This window comes from Hippopotamus amphibius, chromosome 5 (genome assembly GCF_030028045.1).
Source record: "Hippopotamus amphibius kiboko isolate mHipAmp2 chromosome 5, mHipAmp2.hap2, whole genome shotgun sequence".
In the NCBI taxonomy this organism is placed as follows: domain Eukaryota; kingdom Metazoa; phylum Chordata; class Mammalia; order Artiodactyla; family Hippopotamidae; genus Hippopotamus; species Hippopotamus amphibius.
In genome coordinates, this window is record NC_080190.1 from 170408502 (window position 1) to 170427716 (window position 19215).

At 53.5% G+C, this 19215-nt stretch overlaps 1 protein-coding gene across 1 annotated transcript in view; it reads right to left on the minus strand.

Moving 5' to 3' along the window:
• Positions 1–18451, minus strand: part of COL22A1 (collagen type XXII alpha 1 chain) — a 241314-nt gene extending 222863 nt beyond the window's left edge. The window contains exons 1-2 of the mRNA XM_057735587.1: positions 18361–18451; positions 13442–14008 (exon numbers count right to left, since the gene is read on the minus strand). Of these exons, the coding sequence (XP_057591570.1) occupies positions 13442–14008; positions 18361–18451 (658 nt within the window). The remainder of the gene's footprint in view (positions 1–13441; positions 14009–18360) is intronic.
• Between the last annotated feature and the right edge of the window lie 764 nt (positions 18452–19215).

Sequence of the window (19215 nt, forward strand, 5' to 3'; positions counted from 1 at the left end):
CAGACCAGCTCTCCCCGCCGTCTCAGGAAAGCAGAGGACTGGCCTCCCCACAGGCACAGCCCTGCGGTGTCTGTGGTTCTCAGGGGAGACCGGCAACACGATACGCCGCTATTCGTTCTGTCCACTTGCGGCCACATCCTCTCCATCAGCACATGGCCTGGGACCACACTGTGTCCAGACCAGGCTCAGGGTCGTGTCCCCAGAACCAGAGCTCCAGTGACCAAGGCAGGCCACAGGGACAGGAGGCTTGGAGCCCCCTGGAGACAGCGGAGCTGGGCTCAGCCATCCAGCTCGTCAGGCCCCTGGACACCCGTGGGAGCAGACGGCAAGGGGGGGACCCCTTCACTGGGTCCCAGGTCACGGGGCAGGGCTGGACCTGGCCAGCCCTGATGCTCACTTGCTCCCAGCCCCTCCCCCCGAGGGATGGTGGAGGCGGGTTCCTGGAACTGCCACTGGCTACGTTCCTGCAGGGGCTGTGGGGAGCCTGCTAGGACATCACAGCCAGACAGCAAAGAGGAACAGCTGGTGCAGCCTGGCAGCGCCCCGCTCCCCCCTACCCTGGACAAATCCAGTGAAGGCAGAGCTGTAACTGGACACGGGGCTGAGGTCTGGAGGAAGGGTGGGGACACCCAGGGACCGCCCACGAGCTCTCCCGTCCCAGGCATTCCCCTGGGGCTGCCCTGCCCACCGCAGACCGCGGGCTTCTCTGAAGCGGAGGGCCGGCCTGGGGTGGGCACACGGGGGTCACCTGCCTCTGTGGCCCTCCACAGCTGGGGATGCCCCACCGGCAGCCTGGGCCTGGCTGCACCTGCTGCCCCCCCACCTGGAGAGAGAAGCTGCTGGGGCCTCCCCTCCCCCCAGCTGACCACAGCCCGCTGCCCAGCCCACAGGTCGGCCCTCACACTCCGCAGACGTGTGGACTCTTTGCCCTGCGCCCGTGGGGCAGATGTCTCCTGCCCACGTCCGTGCAGCTGCGAGACAGCGCAGTCGGGTTTACAAGCCAGCCTGCTGTATTTCAGAAATCATCGTCTTTTAACGCCAGTTTGTTGCCTCCGTGACAAAAAGGAGAGAAAGAGAAAACGGAGGAGGAGGACGGGCCCAGGGACCACACCCACTCAGACCCCACGCTCCTCTTCTAAACCACTCTGGGCTTTCTCGCCCAGGCAGCACACTTCCACCTCCAGAGGTACAGCGGTTGCCCATCTGTTCTCCCGAGGGTGGATCATGCGATCCCTGGGCGCAGGGGCCAGGAGGGGCAGCCGTTTGGGGGGTCTGTGGACGTAGCTTGACCTTGTACCTGGGACGTCCTCACCCATGCTCCTGAGGGCCCCATGAGTCAAGCCCTACTGAGCAGGACGTGTGAAGAGAAGGGGGCTGGGCCGTGGGCTGGGTGGACAGTGTCCTGGATGCCACTGGAAGGGGAGGTACCACTCGCCTCCCAGGCCCACGCTAGGGGGATGGGACGTGTTTCCCGGGACACTTTTTACACTTAATCGGTGGCTTATAAACACAGACGGCACAGCGGGCAGGCTTCCTTTTGCTCTCTTGCCCCAGGCTCGTGGGTCAGGGCCTTCCCCGTGCCGTGCAGGGTTCAGCCAAGGTGAGCAGAGGTCACTGCAGGTGCCCAGCTCCGCATCCCGACCTCTATAACAGAAGGTTCCACTCGCTCCGCCAGCACAAGCTGCTCTGGCCCACGGGTGCCGCGCTGGCAGCCCAACCTGAGCACAGGGCAGACCTGGGGGCCCAAGGCAGACACGGCTGCAGCAGGAAATACCCAGGCGGGGCAGGCACTGAGGGACGCGGGGCTTGCCCTGCAGGGGCGCCGCAGCCCCCGCCAGCCTGGGCCCTCGGGGCCCTCCAAGAGCACCGGTCATCACTGCTGCCCCCCTTTGGTCGCTCATCCTTACGTCTGGTTGTCAGACTGAGGTCAGGAATAGGAGGCTTCACTGAAAGCAAACAAACACGCACTAGGTGTTCATCACTAGATCAAGCAAAACTGGCGACTTCCAGAAAATAAGCGTAGGTATTTCACAAGTGCAGACACTCAAAAGGCAGTGATTTTTAATAAAGCTGTACTTTTCTAAGCAGCTGCATGTAGCCTGTTCCAGGGCAAGGGGCAGGAGGAAGGGGTTTCTGCTGTGCTGACCGCCCCACCTAGGGGGAGGGGCAGCACACGTGTGCACCTATGTGCACGTATGAGTGGGCGTGTGTGAGTGTGTGACTGTGCGTGGCTTTGTGCTCCTGCTTGTGTCTGTAGGTGGATAAACTCAAAGAAACCAGAGTCTGTGTAATTAAAAGGACAAAGGCAGACACATTTTACAGCAAAACAAGTCGCGGAGAACATACCGCTTTGACAACTGTTTTCCTTGCGCCTTTCAGGAAGCGTGAGGCTGTATCAGAAGCATCACAATTAATCAGCCACATTTCTTGGAAAGCCCCGCACATCGCGTAACCCCCGCGCTCCACTCACCCTCTCACAAGTGTGAATCAAGCTCAGCTCGGACAAGGTTAGCTGCAGGACGTGAGAGACACTCAGAAAGGCAGACGTTCTCCATGTATTGAATTATACAGATGAGTATTTATATATAGACACGTACATTTATATATAGACTGTGTATACGTGTGCATACATTTTGCAAGTGCCAATTTCATCGTGGCCACTATATTTTATCCCTTTACCAACTCGAACACTAAAGCCGTTGTGGGAAATGCACAGTCGAACCTCCCTGAGTTGGAATTCCTGGCATGACGATGCCAGTAAGTGAGACGGCCACACCTGCTTGGATGCCGCCAGGGACAGAGAGTGCCACAGCCAGGAAGCGGCGCTGGGAGGACGCAGGTTCACAGCTGGCCCTGAGGTCCTTTCTAGCCCCACTGGGGCATGAATCCGCATCCACGACCTGGGATGGCAGGAGGACTTCTGAGGACACACGGGCCATCCCTACAAAGGACAAGGCAAGGAGGCACCTGAAGGCAACGGCACACAGACGGGGTGAGGGGGCTACGCAGGGGTGACTGAGACACAGCCGGGAAGGGGCCTCCGGGAGGAACCCCACCCACCCTGCTCAGCACCCCAGGAAACACCCTCTCCAGCTCACCCCAGGAGCTGTGTCAGCGATCTCAGGCTCCCAGCCATCGTAGCAGAACCCACTATCAGGGGTTGGCAGTCTTTCTCTACAGAGCCTGAGGGTACACATGTCAGACTCCACGGGCCACGTGCTTTCTGTCACAACCACTCAGCTTGCGGTTGTGCCAACAGAGCCGCAGACAATACGTAAACAGCTGACATGAAGTACATCTTCTAATAAAACTCGATGTGTAAAACGTGGTGCCTGGCCGGATGTGGCCTGTGGGCTGGAGCTGGCCATCCCGTGCACGAGGTCAAGGACGGTGTTGCCTCCCTGAACAGGCCAGTTTCCTTTACAGAACTCACAGCAGATGAACTTCTAGACTCTGCTTGATTCCCTCTTGTGACAGGGAGCTCAGACCCAGTCATGTTATGTCTGGGAACTTTGGTTTTTGACATGTTTTATATAGATAAGCCCTAAAAAATTAAGTATGATAATAATAGCACCATAAAAACAATAAGAACTACAATAATATTAATACCAATATAATAACACCAATCTTCACCAGATTGGTATATATCATCACGATTTTACAGATAAAGAAACCAAGGCTCAGAGAGATGAAGTCTCCGGCCCAGGGACCCCCAGCCGGCAGGTGGCAGAGCTGGAACTCCATCCAGTCCCTGTGTCACAGATCACAGGTCCTGGCACAACCTCTGTGCCTGAATTACAATGGTCACGACCTCTGTGCCGGGCTGCAAAGGGAGCCTTTCATGTGCGTGTTCCCTCAGCTCTAGAAGTAGGTAGTAATATCAGTGTCTTCGTTTTACAGGGAAAACTAAAGCTTAAAAAAGTAATCTGTCAAAATAAACAGAGAAACCTGTATTTAACCAGGGCCTTTAGACCCAAGTCTGTCAGCTAAACCCTGATGCTGCAACACTGCAGCTCCCGAGGGACAGAGGGCAGGATGTGAGCTCACGCCTTCCCCAAACTCTCATCCTCTAATCCTTTCACACGCCCTACATTGTGTATTCTCAGAGTGGATAACATTGCCTCCAATGTGGTAAAAATGGCTTTGAGGGAGGGATTGAAAACACTCTCAGAGATTTCAATGGTCTGCGGCCCTCCAAAGTTCAACCCTACCCAACAGCAAAAACAGACCGTTAGATGTGGTATTATAATTCCAGACAAAGCGGCAATTAGAGGAAAAAAGCACTTATACAGGTTCCCTGGAAGGGAGATAAGTTTTTCAAAAGGTCGAGAAATACTGCCCTAAGTGAAACATATAAACTCAGTCATCTTTCTGAAAAGTAATATATACATACACATATACAGACACAGACAAAGAGATTAAAATATATACATACCTATAAAATCATGTACACGCACACACACACGCACACACACACACCCCGTACACAGAGCAGACAGCTGTAGAGTGTGCGCTCAGGGCCATCGCTGTGCAAGCACCTTCCACGTCCCAACCCTTAGATCCTGACAACACTCCACAAGGTGGAAATGTCACCACCATCCTCTTTGTACTCATGAATAGGCAGGACAGAAAGAGGTTAGGGAACTGGCCTGAGGCTTCACGCAGGGTGAGGAGGCGAGGCAGGGCTGGGCCACTCCAGCCACGGGCCTTAGCCAGACCGCACCACGGCCTCCGCCACCAGCGCTGCTCTGCGGGAATCATGGTGCACGCGCAAACCTCCTCTAGGAAACTCCCTGCCAGGGCAATCCCCACAGAGCTCAGTGCTACAAGTTCTGCCGTCATGAGAAACCAGAACCCAGAAGCAGAGAGAGTGGCGGTCAGGTCGGAGAGCTCAGGACACGAGGGTACCTGCTCCTCACATGGAGTGGGCCACACCGGTTAGGAGGTGTGCACGAGATGAGCCGCACCCCTGGCTCAGCAGAGGCTGAAGGCGAAGCGTCGGGGCTTTTACGAGCGGGTCCCACAGATGGAGGCAGAGAAAGCAGTCAGGCAGGGGCCTCGTCAGGCTGGGCCTGGCTGGGCAGAGCTGGGAGGCTGTTTCTTCTTCCTTGATGCACACAAGTTAAAAATTAACGATGGGTGGTTTTTAGTTTTCCATCACTGTCAGTAATTCTCTAATAAAACTTCCCAGCACATAATCAGAATTAAGTAACCTGACGACTATTTCCAGGGCGTGACCTTGACCATGACAAGTTCTCCCGGGAGGAACTCCCAGTGACCTTTAGGCAAAGGGTGGGGCCCTGGCCTTGCTTCCTGAGGCTGATGTGGTCCCGAGAGCCAGGCCACAGGCATCCACGTGGCGGCTCCAAACCCACAGCTGAGGCGGCCTGCGATGCTGCCCGGGCTTTGAGTCCACCCAGAGGACAGGCTGGGTGGGTCGCCTTGCGGGCACATATGTGCTCCCCGATGTGTGTGGGGGGAGGGGGACCGTGTACGCATGATTTATGGGTGGGGTGTGTGTGTACATGGGAGTGAAATGCAGGGGTGTGCTGTGTGTGTATGTTGTATGGTATGTGTGGTGTGTGTGCATATGGTGTCTGTGGTGCATGTGATTGTGTGGTATATGTGCGCACGCACACTCCGGTCATCTTCAAGTCTCCAGGCCACACAGAGGGATGTGGGGGTGGAGACAGGGGCGGGGACAGGAAGACGATCCCTGGGGACAAGGCCACCAGCAGGGCTGTGCCCCCTCCGATGACTACAAGACTCAGGTCCTGTGGGTGTCCTCTCGGGGCCTTAAAGGGCACAGACTGTTCCGGAGGGCTGAGGAGCTCTCTGCTTCTGGCTGATTCCTGGCTGCCTCCTGGCCGTGTGGACTCGGGAGAGCTAAGCCACCGAGCTAAGCCTCAACGTCTGCCCGCGACAGTGGGGGTGGTAACGCTCTCCTCGTGGGCACTGCTACTGCCCCTGCCCCAGCCCCCAGCACCCGCTCCTCCTGCATCAGGACCACACCTCCTCTAGGCCCTTGGCTTTCTCACTTGCCTCTACCTGGAACTCTGGGCCCATCAACCTTGGCATGAATGGCTGTTTCATGTCATTCCAGGCTCAACTCAATCCTTCTCGTCTCAAAGGCCTTCCTGTAACCTGCCCACCTGAGAAAAATGTGTCACGTGGCCCTGCTTTACTTTCTTCTAAGCGCTTACCACTCTATGAAATCCCATTCCTGTTCACTCGATTTTTTTCTCTACCTCCCCTCCTTTCTGGAAAGTATCACCCTAAAAGTAGGATCACAGATGAATCACTCCCCATTGTGATCCCCCTGCCTCAGAACAATGTCTGAGAGAGAAGAGAGGAACAAAAAATATGTGTTAAAAAAACAGCCCAATAGTACAGTAAAGAGCCCTAAGACCTCCACCGCTGTGAGCTGGTATCTTTTTAGGTCTGTCTAGTCCATTCCCAATTACACAAATAAGTTGTGTGATTTACTCAAACTGTTTTCCACTACAGAAAGAAAAAAGCATAGAACACATTTTCAAGTGAACCTAGCGATTCCCTCATCTGAAGGTGAAGCGGTCTATTGCAGCCAAGGTCAAAAGCGAGAAAGAGCCTCTCAAGGAACCTCAGCCCACCCCAAGCCTAACCCTTTAGGATCACGGTAGCAGGTCTGTGGACAGGTGTAACCAGTACAGGAAGCTGAGACTCTCCTCGGAGGGGCTGAGGACACACACACGGTCACACACTCTCAAGACGTGTGGCTGGCGTGGAGATGCTGACATATTTCCAGCGAGAACTGAAGGCGGACAGTAAATCCATCCCCGCCTCACACCAAAGAAGCCTGTGTGCGTGTGTGCGCGCGCATGCGTGCGTGTCTCATGGTAAGTACTGCATCCAGTAGACGAAACTCACTGGACCAGCACATGGACACACAACACAGAGAGGGAGGCAGGCTGTGTGTCACGGACCAGAGGGGCTCCTTCTGTGCCCTCATCCTCACTAATATCCAAGGGCCAAAGGAAAGAATCCAGGGCAGGCCCCGGCCCCTGCCCTGGAGAGAGGGGAGGCAGGACCACCAAAGAGCGTCCCCAAAATAGAAGTAGGTGGAGACTCCCCCAGCTGCGGCCGCTGGCAGGCCACACGCTCACGGACGGCCACACCATCAGCTATATAAAGGTTGTTTCGTGGTCACAACTGAGCCTGTGGTGGAGAAGGCTCTTAATTACAGCTGAGGCTCTGGGGTTGGCCCTCCACCCCACGCTCTGCAGGAAGCCAGGCTGAGATCCAGTCCCCTGGGAACCTCGTCAGGCCACGGAGGGGCAGGAGTTGATGCTGTGACACAGAGGTGCTTCCCCGGATGAGTCCAGGGCCGGGGGACAGTGTGCCATGGGCCGGAGCAGACCTTGGGGGAGGCCACTGGGGGAGGCCACGGAGGTTGCAATGCTAGAAACGCAGCTCCAGGAACGCTGCCACACATGGCAGCCGCTGCTGTCGCTACTCCACTCCTAAGTCTGCAGACAACCCTCTCGTTTATGGAACAGGGAAAACGATTTCTCCAAGTACCATGAGCTTCATCTGTATTTTCAACAACCAGCCACCAGTCACCGTGTGGGAGCCAGGCCAGGGCCAGGCGCTGGGAGGGTTCATAACCAGACGTCCCACAGGATTACAGAAAGAAGCTCGGAAGAACTCAGACGCTCAGGCAGCGGGTTCTGAGCTGCGTGAAGAGTTGAAGGCCTGGCCCCGTGATCCTGGATAAGTCTCTCAGCCCCCCAGTGCCGTCAGCCACAGAAGAGGAAAAAGCAGAAACTGATTTGCGGGATTGGGGTGAGACTTCAACGCCATGGTGGATTTAAAGATGCTTCCTAACTATCCGAAGGTGCCAGGAAGAACTCAGGCCCTGCGCTCAAACACAATGGAGTTAAACTCCCAGTTCTGCTCCCTGCCAGCGGGGCCACCTCAGGTAGGCACCCTAACCAGCCACCTCGCCGATCAAACAGGAGTGGCCATGGTGTAAACTCCAACATAAGTGCTGTGCATATTAATTCTGAGCAGGGATGACACACAATGCATTAGAAAAAGTCAGCTGGTAGCACTAAGCTATCCTATTTGCAGCCATGACTTGGGAGGCAGGACATGCCCAGGACTTCTGCTCTAAGCAGTGGTGGACGACAGCATCCTGAGGCCTGAGAAGAAGAAGGGCAGGGCAGGCCCACAGGTGGTCCAGGAGCAATTTGGACAAAGAGAATCTTCTTCAACGTCCACCCTGAAGAAGAGCTGCCCAGTCCCAGGCCTGGTCCTGTCCCCACGTCACCCCCTCTCCTGCTCACACGGTCATTCCTAGCTGGGCTTCCAGACCCGACCAGCCACTGCCTCCAGGCCCCAGCCTGTGCTGCCTTAGGGCCAGGGCTGCACCCACCTAAGACACTGGCCCTCACTTCCTGTGCACGGACCTGGGACTCAGCTTCCCCTGTCCCAGAACTGCCCTTCCTCCCTTCTATAGCCAGACAGGCTGGAAAGCATGGGCTCTGGAAGCACTGGACCTCAGTTCTCCACCTGCAGCATCAGCATCACAGAAGAAGGAAAGAGGAAGCAGAGGAGGAGAGCCCAATAGGTAGGCTTCATATGTCAAATTAAGTTCTCTAGCAGCCGCAGTTTTTAAAAAGTAAAAGGAACTAGGTGGGATTGATTTTAGGAATATATTGTATGAACCTTAAATTTCCAAAATATTATCATTTCAATATGTAATCAATATAAAAATGTGCATGAGATGCTTTACTCTCCTTTTCATACCATGTCGACAAAATCCAGTGTGTGTCACTTGTAGCACTTCTCAGTTCAGACCAGCCCCAGATCAGTCAATGGCCACACGTGAGGGCCAGCACAGGCCTAGAGCATCGATTTCTCCACGTGCAAAATGTCAACATCGATACTTGGCCCCCACCGGGCTGGGTGAGGACAGAGCAAGAGTGTAATGCAAAGACCCTCGCCAGCCTTCCAAACGCTTGGTGCTCAGAGAACAGCCAGCTCTCCGTGCTGTTCACCTCCCAGGGAGTCGGCTCAGGGTCCTCCTCCCCTGCATCTGTCCTCCCGTAGGAAGCATGTAAGATTCAGCCCATCCCGGTCTGTCTTCTCCAGACCCTCACCAACCTTCAAAATCCAACCGCTTGTCCCTGCTCACCAAAATGTGCACAAGGGAAACCCTCAGTTCCGGTTGGCGGTGGTTTCAGGTTTGCTGGACACTTACCGTCTGCACTGGGGAGGCAGCAGATCATGGCGTAGCACATGCGCAACACAACAAGCACACCCGCGAGCACAGATGAGCTGCCAGGTCGCAGCCCTGGACTTCTTTTAAACGATATTTAGGCAGCCCCTCCTACACACCAGGCTCTGTTCCAGGCACCGGCAGCACAAGAAACAGATTTTCCCTCATGAGGCTTATATTCTTATGTGTGAAGGCTGCTCCTAGGCAAATAAACTAACAGAAATTTCAAATGACAGGTGGTAACCACGTGCAGAGTCCACAGCGTAATAATCTGTCACCTTCCTGCTGCCTCCGGTAGATAAAAGTTTCTCCAGGACAAAAAGAACATCAGATCCATCACTGTATCCCAGGCACCCGGCGTGTGCCCAGCAGAGGAATCACTCAGTGTGCAACTGTTGAATGGATGGATTGAACTGAACCAAGGCTTGCTACAACGCGTAGTTGGGTTGAACTTGAACGAATGAACAGATTAGCGTGAATCCACTATGGCTGTTGAATGAACGAATGCGTGGGTTGGGGTGGCCTGAATGAGGACAACACCAAAAACCCATGTTGTTAGTCTACGATCTCCCAGATCATCAGTGCAAAGACCCTGTCAGAGTAGCTCCGCCTCAGGCCATGAAGTCACCCACAGGTACCGTCCCTGTGCCAAGGGATTTCTAGCTGTTTGGATGTTGTGATGCTCCTTGATTTAATCTACCATGTGCCTTCCACAATGTTACTGTTAGCTCTTTTATTTTGTTTTGCTTTGTTTCTAATTGAAGCAATTGTGGGGAGATTTCGCTTCGAGCGTCCCCAGAATAGAGCAGACCCTCTCAGCCTACAGCTGTATTTACAACAAGGATTCCCTCTAGATGACTAAGAATAACTTGAATCTTCCATCTATTCAGACACTTGCAGAAGCCTGTCTAGAGAGAATCGTGGGTTTCTCCTGATGTTATCTTGGTAGATGTGTGGTGTGCTGGGAGGGCCTGCATCCCTTTCCTCTTGGTTACAGCCCGTCGGTGTTCATGCCTGGGTCAGACCCCTTTCTTTGCGGGAGGAGAGGTGGTAACTAATTCCACTCCTCAATGTTGAACAGGGTCCGATGGTTTACACCCCAACAGTCAGCCTGTTTCCACTAGGAGGCCACAGCGATTGGCTGGGAACAGTCACAGGGCCTACAGGCATCGAGTCAGACTGAGTCCAGGCCCGTGGGTCCGAGGACTCACGTGGCTCCAAGGTCACTCAGAGCTGTCTTGTGCGGGAAGCTCCTTTTCCTTCCCTGCCTGCTCTCCTTCCCTGTCCTGCTCTGAGCCCGGGAGGCTGGCCCCTGTCACCATATCACCTGGCCCCTTTGTGGGCCAGTGTTGGATGAGGTCAGGCTAACGGCAGGCTCCAGCCAAGCCGGTGGGGAGTGAGGCAGGGGTCCCTTTCCCGCCCCCTCTGGGTCATGGTTGAGTGGGCAGCCGTGTTCCTCCCTGAGGTCAGGAAACTACAGCTCGTGACCGGCAGCCCCTCCCTGCCCACAGGCCCCAGCACCATTTCCATTCCTGCTACCGGCCGGCTTCTCCTGCTGCTGGTTCCCGGTGCCTCCACATCCCTCGGTGACCTCAATCTTCCCTAAACAGAAGCCCCATAAGCATCTCTTCAGCCAACACTGGTCACTGCTGGGACCCCGACACACAAATCTGCCAAGAACAGAACTAACACCAAGAAAGAAGAGTCTCACACCAGGGAGAGTGAGGGGCCCTGGCCTCACAGCTCGAGGCTGCCTGACCTCTGGCCTTTTCATCCTGTGTGATGTCAATCTGCTTTATTCTTTAAACAAGTAGGAGTGGGGCTTTCTGTTACCTGCGATCATTGTCCCTGACTCAGACCCAAGGTCAGTGGTGCTGAAATCTGTGTTCTGGGGGCACAGGGGGATGAGGCCAGCGTGCGGAGGCTGAAGGCCCAGATCCTGTGCCCGGCCCTGCTGTTTTCTTAACTGGGCAACATGACCCAGTGACCTAACCTCTCTAGGGTTGTCCAAACCAGTCCGCAGACCACCCCCTGGGCACAGAAGTTCTTCAAAATCTAGATTCTGCCCTGCCAAGATCTAGAACCAGTTTGAACCCAGGCTGGCAGGATGACAAAAATGCCAGAGGGTAGGGTCTAGATGTGGCCTTGCTTCCTAGGGCCCTGGATCAAGGTTCTGGGATGGCAGCTGGGTGCTCATGGACCCTGAGCCGCCACACTGAATGTCTGCCCCTCAGCTGGGCCCGTGACCTAGCGTCTGGCTCTCGTCAGCCCGGATGTCTGGCCATAGGCACCTAGATCAAGCCTTCACCTGGGCTGTTCCTCCTCCCTTCCTCCTCTCCCCCAGCAAGGCCCCATCACCTGTCCCACCTACTGCCGAGGGCCCCACAGGTCTTGCAGCTGTGCCTCCCTGGATCTCAGCATTCTGAATGCCCTCATATGTAAAAGGAGAGCATCTTTATCCTTGGAGGTTGTAATGACGGTCAAATGAAGTCACTATGGAAGTCCATGGCCAGTGAACTGCACACTATAGAGGAGGGGACCATCTCAGCCCTCCGGATATCAATTTCCTCATCTGTAAAACGGTCCCCGGCAGCAGTGTGCCATCCACCCCCAGCACCGTCCCCTGAATTTCTCCACCAGTCTCGTGAAGGGGCTCCTTTCTGCTCACTGTCCTGCCAGCATTCCATTCTGCACAAAGATCTGACCATGTCGCACCCTGCCCAGAACCCTCCAACGCCTCGCCTTGCACACAAGGCCCTCCTTTATCTAGGCCTTGACAATCACACAAAGTCACCAACCCCCACCCTGCTCCTTTCCTCCAACCATTATAGTTCATTGACTAAGTGTTGCCACCTCATCCCAAAGCTCAGGCTCTTTCTTTTAAACCATCTAAGCGCCACCTCCTCCAGGAAGTCCTCCCTCATTCTCCGTGTCATCATCCACCAAAACCACAGCAGGACCCCACCCATCACATTCCTTTTTTGGTAACTTTTCCACCGTCTAGACTAGGAAAGCCCTGAGGGTACAGGCTGTCTTATCTTTTTTCAGAGGCTCAGAAATCAGCACAAGGCCACACAAACAGTAGATTCCCTGTAAGTATCTCTGAATAAGTGAGTAGAGATTAAGAGAGCCAACACAGAGAAAAAGCCACGGGAGTGGTAAAGACACCGAGGGCATCCGGGCTCAGAAACAGCTTAGCTGCAAGCCTGGCCCATCCCTGAGACCAGGCCCCTGTCACTCTGGCCAGCTGCTCCCACTGCCCCAGCCCCCTGCCCCTGCCCAGGAGCGACCCTCTGGGCTCCCCCACCCAGGGCGCAGTCTCCCAAAGAAGTCAGCAAGGCAGAGGCTGACACTCTGCTCCCTGCCCCGGCATGGGCCCTGGAGGGGGAAGCTACCCAGCAAGGAGGAAACATTGTGTCAGTGAAGCAGACAGAGGCTAAACCTGGAGAAAGGCTGGCACGTGAAAAACCACTTCACCCCCCTGTCCTGGAGAGAGGGCTGGCCTCAGAATGACCTCACTAGGGCCGTGGAGGTCAGCTGTCCAGGTCAGAGCCCCAGGGTCCACTGGATCTTTGCCCAGTGTCCTCCCCCTCCTCTGCCCCACAAGCCTCCCTCTCCCATCCCCCATCCCCAGCCACAGTCAAGATTCCAGACAAATAACTTGGAGGCCTCGGGTGATCTCAGAGGGCACCGGGTCAAGAGCCCTTGGCCGCTGGGACCAGCAGTGCCCCACCATCTTCAAGTGGTGGGCTGGGGCTCCCTAGGGACAGTGCCCCAAGGCGGTCTGTGTCCCTGTTTTTCCATGCTCTCTCACTGCGGCCCCCCAAGAGAGGGGCAGGACCCGACGTCGAGGCCGCTGCAGGCACCTGCTCCGACTTAAAGCCCTGGGAGGCCGGTGGAGGGTCCCCACGGCAGACAGAAGCTTCAACTCGAGCCGTGTAACCAGTCTCCGAGTATTCGAGACTGGGCGGGGTTTGGGACCCAGCTCCCTTTAATTTTCTTTCCCTGGACACGGCGGGGCCCACGGAGCGGGACCCTGGGTGATACGCACGAGCTGGGGGTGGGTGCCCGGGGGTTTCTCGGTTACCGCGCGGGCCCGGTGGCCTCGGGCCCACCCCTGCCCCGGAGCCGGCCGGGTCCCCCGCCGCGCCGCCCCGCCCCGGGCCACGGGTCCCCACTCACTCTCGCACAGGCGGCGCCGCAGCTTGCCCCGGATCTTGTCGATGGCGTCGAAGTCCGACACGTGGAAGACGTGCGCGGCCCTGGGCTCGGAGGCGATCTCCTCCAGCTCCTCGCTCAGCGCCTCGCCCACACCCACGGCGAAGATGCGGATGCCGGCGCGGTGCGCGGCGGCGGCGGCGGGCAGCACCAGGTCCTGGCTGCGGCCGTCGGTCAGCAGGATGGCCACCTGCTTGAAGGCGCGGTCCCCGGGGCGGCCGCCGGCCCGCGGCGCGAAGCTGTGGCGCGTGACGTAGCGCAGCGCGTCGCCCGTGCGCGTGTGGCCGCCGCGGTAGGCCAGCTGCCGCGCCGCCGCCCGGACCTCGGCCCGCGCGCCGAAGCGGCCCAGCTCGAAGGCGGTGGAGGGCCGGTCGCTGTAGCGCACCACGCCCACGCGCGTGCGCTCCGGGCCCACCTCGAACGTGTCCACCAGGTTGGCCACCCACTGCCGGACCTTCTCGAAGTTCTCCTTGCCCACACTCGAGGAGGCGTCCAGGAGGAAGACCAGGTCGTAGTGGACGGTTTTGCAACCTGCAGGGGCGATAGGTAGGGCGTCGCGGCGGTGGGTCGCGGGGAAGGGCGCCCTCCTCGGGGGCTGGAGGCGTGGTCATCCGGGCCTGCAGCCCCGCCTCCAGGCCCCGCCCACTCTGCCGGGGGGAGGGGGAGGGGCGGGGGCAGGCGGCAGGGGCAGGGGGAGGTTGGCTGCTGCCTTAGAGCCTCAGCCTTGGTTCCCCAAAAGTCGTGTGATGGGGAGTCTTCCCAAGCTTGCTGTGAGGTTCAGCGGACTATATATATGGTTAATATATATTTTTATATATGGTTTATATATATTTATACAAGTGAATAACATATAATTATATATAATATATATTATATACTACATATAACTGTGTAATTATATATAGCTTATATATATTTCGATAAGTGAATAACATAATTATATATCATATACTATCTATACTATGTATAATATATAGTTATACATATTATAAATATAATTACATATATTTACCTAAGTGCATAATACATAATTACATATTATACAACTATATATAATTATATGCATTATATATACATACATATTATACATATAATTTATTTATATATATTTATATAAGTAATAGCCATGGATGACTACTGTGCCCGTTTCTTTATTCCCATTATTTTGGTTTGAAAGTGACTCCATGATCTTTCAAACCTACGACAAATAATGCATGCCCATTTCAGAAAAGGCAGAAAAGGCAATCGAAAAATCTTTAAACACTCATATTTCCATCTGCTCGGAGATAGCCACTGCGAACCCACGGTATGTTTATTTATGTTCTATTTCCATATAGTTATCAAAGGAAGTGGGCCTGCACCGAACGCACTGATATATAAGCTGGTTTCCCTGCACCCCGCGATGCGCTGGGAGCCCATTTCCAGTGTGATAATGCGGGTTTCCATGGCTGCAGAGATTCCACTGCAGGGATGAACATCATTTATTTAGCCAGTCAGTTCACAGTATTTCACTATCAGAAATCATATAAAATAGATTGCATTCATATATTTTAGGAGCTCTATAGTGCTTCATAAAACTAGAATTATATTTTTACAAATATAAATTTTATATGAGCTATATGACACCTCTGATTAAACAAAATACAGCACTATATAATTTATTTCTGATCCACAGGGCAACCCTCTGCAGAGAGCTTGCTCGTCCCCATTTTACAATTAGATAATATGAGGAAAAGTGTTTTCTAAACTCCAAAGTGCTGCACAAATGTACAGAGGAACCAGCACAATGCCCTTGTCTCGATTTTTCCAGAATCAGATCTTGGCCATGCCAACAGCAGCAGCTGATCAGGCTTCTAGGAACACCTGGCACAAACATTTGATTAGTGAAAATCAAATAAAAACAAACCAAACAAACAAACAAAAGGAATCCTACTTTGTTAAACTGTCCACTTGGCAAAAGTCCAAAAAGACTGTGGTAGCCAGTGAGAACGTAAGGAGAATGCCTTTGTGGGCTCAAGAAGTGGCCATGGGATTTGTCTCCCCACTGTCAGGGTCCTAGAAGCCGTATAAAGGAGGGTATCTTTGGGTCCACCAATTCCAGATTCAGTGATTTACCCGAAGAAAACAGCAGATAAATGGAAGGGGAAAAAATAAAGCTATATAAGGAAGTTCATGGCAGCACTGCCAAGCAAATCCTGGAGACCACCTCCATGATCACCCGTAGGGACTACTTAAATAGTACTCCTCCTGTGTTCATCCGGTGGGATGCCAGGCAGCCTACAGGAACCCTTAGTTACCAATGTGGATTCATTTTTCACTCCGTTGTTGGGTATGAAAAGCATGTGTGTCTATGTGTACAACTGTGTCTGCAGGAGAGAAGCTGCAAAAAGAAACAGTGCTTATTTCTAGCAAGCAGAACCATGAGTGAATTGTATCACTTTGTACTTCTGATTTTGTGCTAACAAGCAATGCATTAAGTTCAAAAAACAGAAGAACAATAAAGCTAGGCATATTTATACACACACACACACACACACACACACACACACAAATACTTCCGCAACCCACCCTGCGCCAGTGCCACCCTTGAATTTTCCACATCTACCTCCCCCTCTAGCTTTTAAAATCCAAGTCCAATCCCCGGAGGAGCTGAGGTGAATCCCTGGCTTCGCAGGACTGATCCCCTAACAGGATTAGAGCTTTAGAAGTGTGTTTGCCCAGATGTGTGGACTCAGAGCTAACTCCTGGGGAGTGTTTCTCCTTGACACGAAGGTCATCCTTTTGTCTCTGGGACAGTGACATCGCAGCCTGATGAGGAGAAGGGCTGCTTTTGGCCAGGCAGGGCCCGGCCTGCGGCTGTAATCCTTGAGCAAATTTGGTTTCAGGCTGCAGAAGGTTCATGGGTGCAGGGGGCCTCCCCAAGGGGCCGTTTTCTCCTGGAGGCCAGGGAACAGGCTGGGCGGTGGGCAGGTGAGAATGAAGAGGGAGGTGGCGGAATGGCCCTGACTTCTGGCCTCAGCTCTGCCCTAGGCAAGGGCCCCGTGACCTGTAAGGTGACAGCTTTCCCTGGGCTGCTATCTTCCACTCTGTGAAATGAGGGCAGGGAGAGAAGGTCCTCAGCTCTTCCACTTCTGAATTTGATAATCCTGGGTATCACCTGGACATGTGGGGTCATCCCAAGGGACACAGAAAGCTCCTAGGAAGCCCCACGTTCCTCCCATGAAAATCAGGATGCTCACACTCATCACTATCTTTTTAGACAGCTGGGCTTTGTGAGGCTCAGGCAAAGTAGGACTTTGCAAAACGATGGAGAAACACAAGCCTTCGAGGTTTGCTGTTTGTTTTTCCTCTTCTTTGACGGCCCAGATGAAGGGCTTGGCTCTAGATCAGCACTTCCTGTGTCCCCCACCCTCACAGGGGTAGGAAGTGGCTCTCTTTTTTTTTCAACATTTTTTTAAATTGAATTATAGTTGATTTACAATATTGTGTTAATTTCAGGTGTACAGCAAAGTGATTCAGTTATGCATATATATGTATATAATTATATTCTTTTTTAAAATTCTTTTCCATTATAGGTTATACAAGATACTGAATATAGTTCCCTGTGCTGTACAGTAGGTCCTCGTTGTTTATTTTATATACAGTAGTGGGCATCTGTTACCTCAGTTCCTCATCTGTAAAATGGGGGCAGCATTTTACAGCCAGACATCTAGTGACAAGCACTCTCCCTGAGATCTGGTCCAGCTGTGTGCCGCAGGCACAGTGTGCAGCCTCTGGGCTGGGTGCTGAGATACAGACCAGAGCAGCTCAGGTCCCTGACCCCTTCCCCATGTCCCCCACTGATGGTGACTCCTCCCAGGTGGGCAAACCTCCTGTCGCTTCTCACTCCCTCCCGCCCAGGCTTTCTCTGCTCCAATAACCTCCCCACTTCCTGTCCATTGACTGTCCCGGCTGCCTCTTCTGGCTGGACTCCAGGGCATCCAGTGCCCACCAGGATGCAGTCCAATGTCCAGAACTGGACAACTCAGCAGGGTGCTAAGCCGCCCACTGTCCCCAAACCCTGTATGCGCTCAACAGAGACACACCCTCAACACGTTATGTGATTGACTCGACCTGTGTTCAAGCAACCTAAATGTCCACCAACATTTGAAGATGTGACACATATATACAATGGATTATTACTCAGGCGTAAAAAGGAACAAAATAGTGCCATTTGCAGAGATGTAGATAGACCTAGAGACTGTCATACAGGGTGAAGTAGGTCAGAAAGAGAAAAACAAATGTCATACAATATCGCTTATATGTGGAGTCTAGAAGAATGGTACAGATGAACTTATTTACAAAGCAGAAATAGAGACATAGATGTAGAGAACAAACTTATGGATACCGAGGGGATGAGGAGAGGGGATGGAATGAACTGGGAGATTGGGATTGGCATATACACACTACTATGTGTAAAACAGATAACTAATGAGAACCTACTGTATAGCACAGAGAACTCCACTCAGTGCTCTGTGGTGACCTAAATGGGAAGAAAATCTAAAAAAGAGGGGATATATGTATACGTATAACTGAATCATTTGCTGTACAGCAGAAGCCAACATTGTAAAGCAACTATATACCAATAAAAATTTTTTTAAAAAGACGTATGTTCACTCTCACACACATACTTACACACACAGGCACCTGCCCCAGCTGCACAACTGACTATGACATACACTGGCCGGGGGACAGCTGACACCACACCTGTGATGACCTGCACCCTCTCACACACACAGGCACTAGCTCACCCCCCAGTCCACACACACACACACACACACACACACACACAGACGTGCACAACGACCGCTCTGTATTCAGCCTGGCACAGCGTCCAGCCCCACCTGCCCTCTGGGCTTGACAGCCGCTGTCCCCACTCCAGAGCATCAGTGTCCAGAGGAGACCGGCCACGACGCTCCCTCGCAGGCTGCCCATGGCTCTCCCGTGCTTGGGAACAAGCGTTTCTGGGCCAGGAAGAGCCGCCGTTGGGGTCTACTGGAACATGTCCTGTGTGGAGAAAGACATGCCTTTAGAGGAGGGCCCTTGAGCTAGGAAGCTGCAGGAAGTCACCTCTGGGCCCCACGTGGGAGGAATTCCCCAGACCCAGCCTCCCAACCCTCTTCACTGCTCAGACTCAACTCTTCACACAGCCAAAGGTGTGACTTTCTAAGAGCAAAGCCCAGCATTACCTACGGTCAGTGATTCATCCATCTCTCCTTCCACATCCATCCATTAGCAAATACATATTAAGGAACTGCCAGGCCCCACATTATCTGCTCCCTAAGGCTATGGCCAGTTACACTAACATCATTATTCTGATTGTATTTTCTACTTTTAGACATTAGTAGGCTGTTTTATTTGTTTAACATGTCACAAGAGCACATCTTTGTACCCAAGTCTTTGCCCATATTTAATTATCGTCTTACAGTGGGTTTGTAGGAAAATACTTAGGGTGCCCTGTGGGTTTTGAAAGGACCCTGATGTGAATTGTCAAACTGCTTTTCGAAAAGGCTGTACGGTTCCCGCTGCCTCTGCCGTGTGGAAGTGTGTGTGGCTGCCCCTCTCACCACTGAGCGGGCGGGGCGGAGTAGCATCACTCCTTTGATCTTTGCTAACTCAACTGGACAGACTTCTTGCTTTCTCTGCAGTTCTTTGATCCATAAGGCTTATTAGCTAAATTACTTTCCCGCCTGTATATT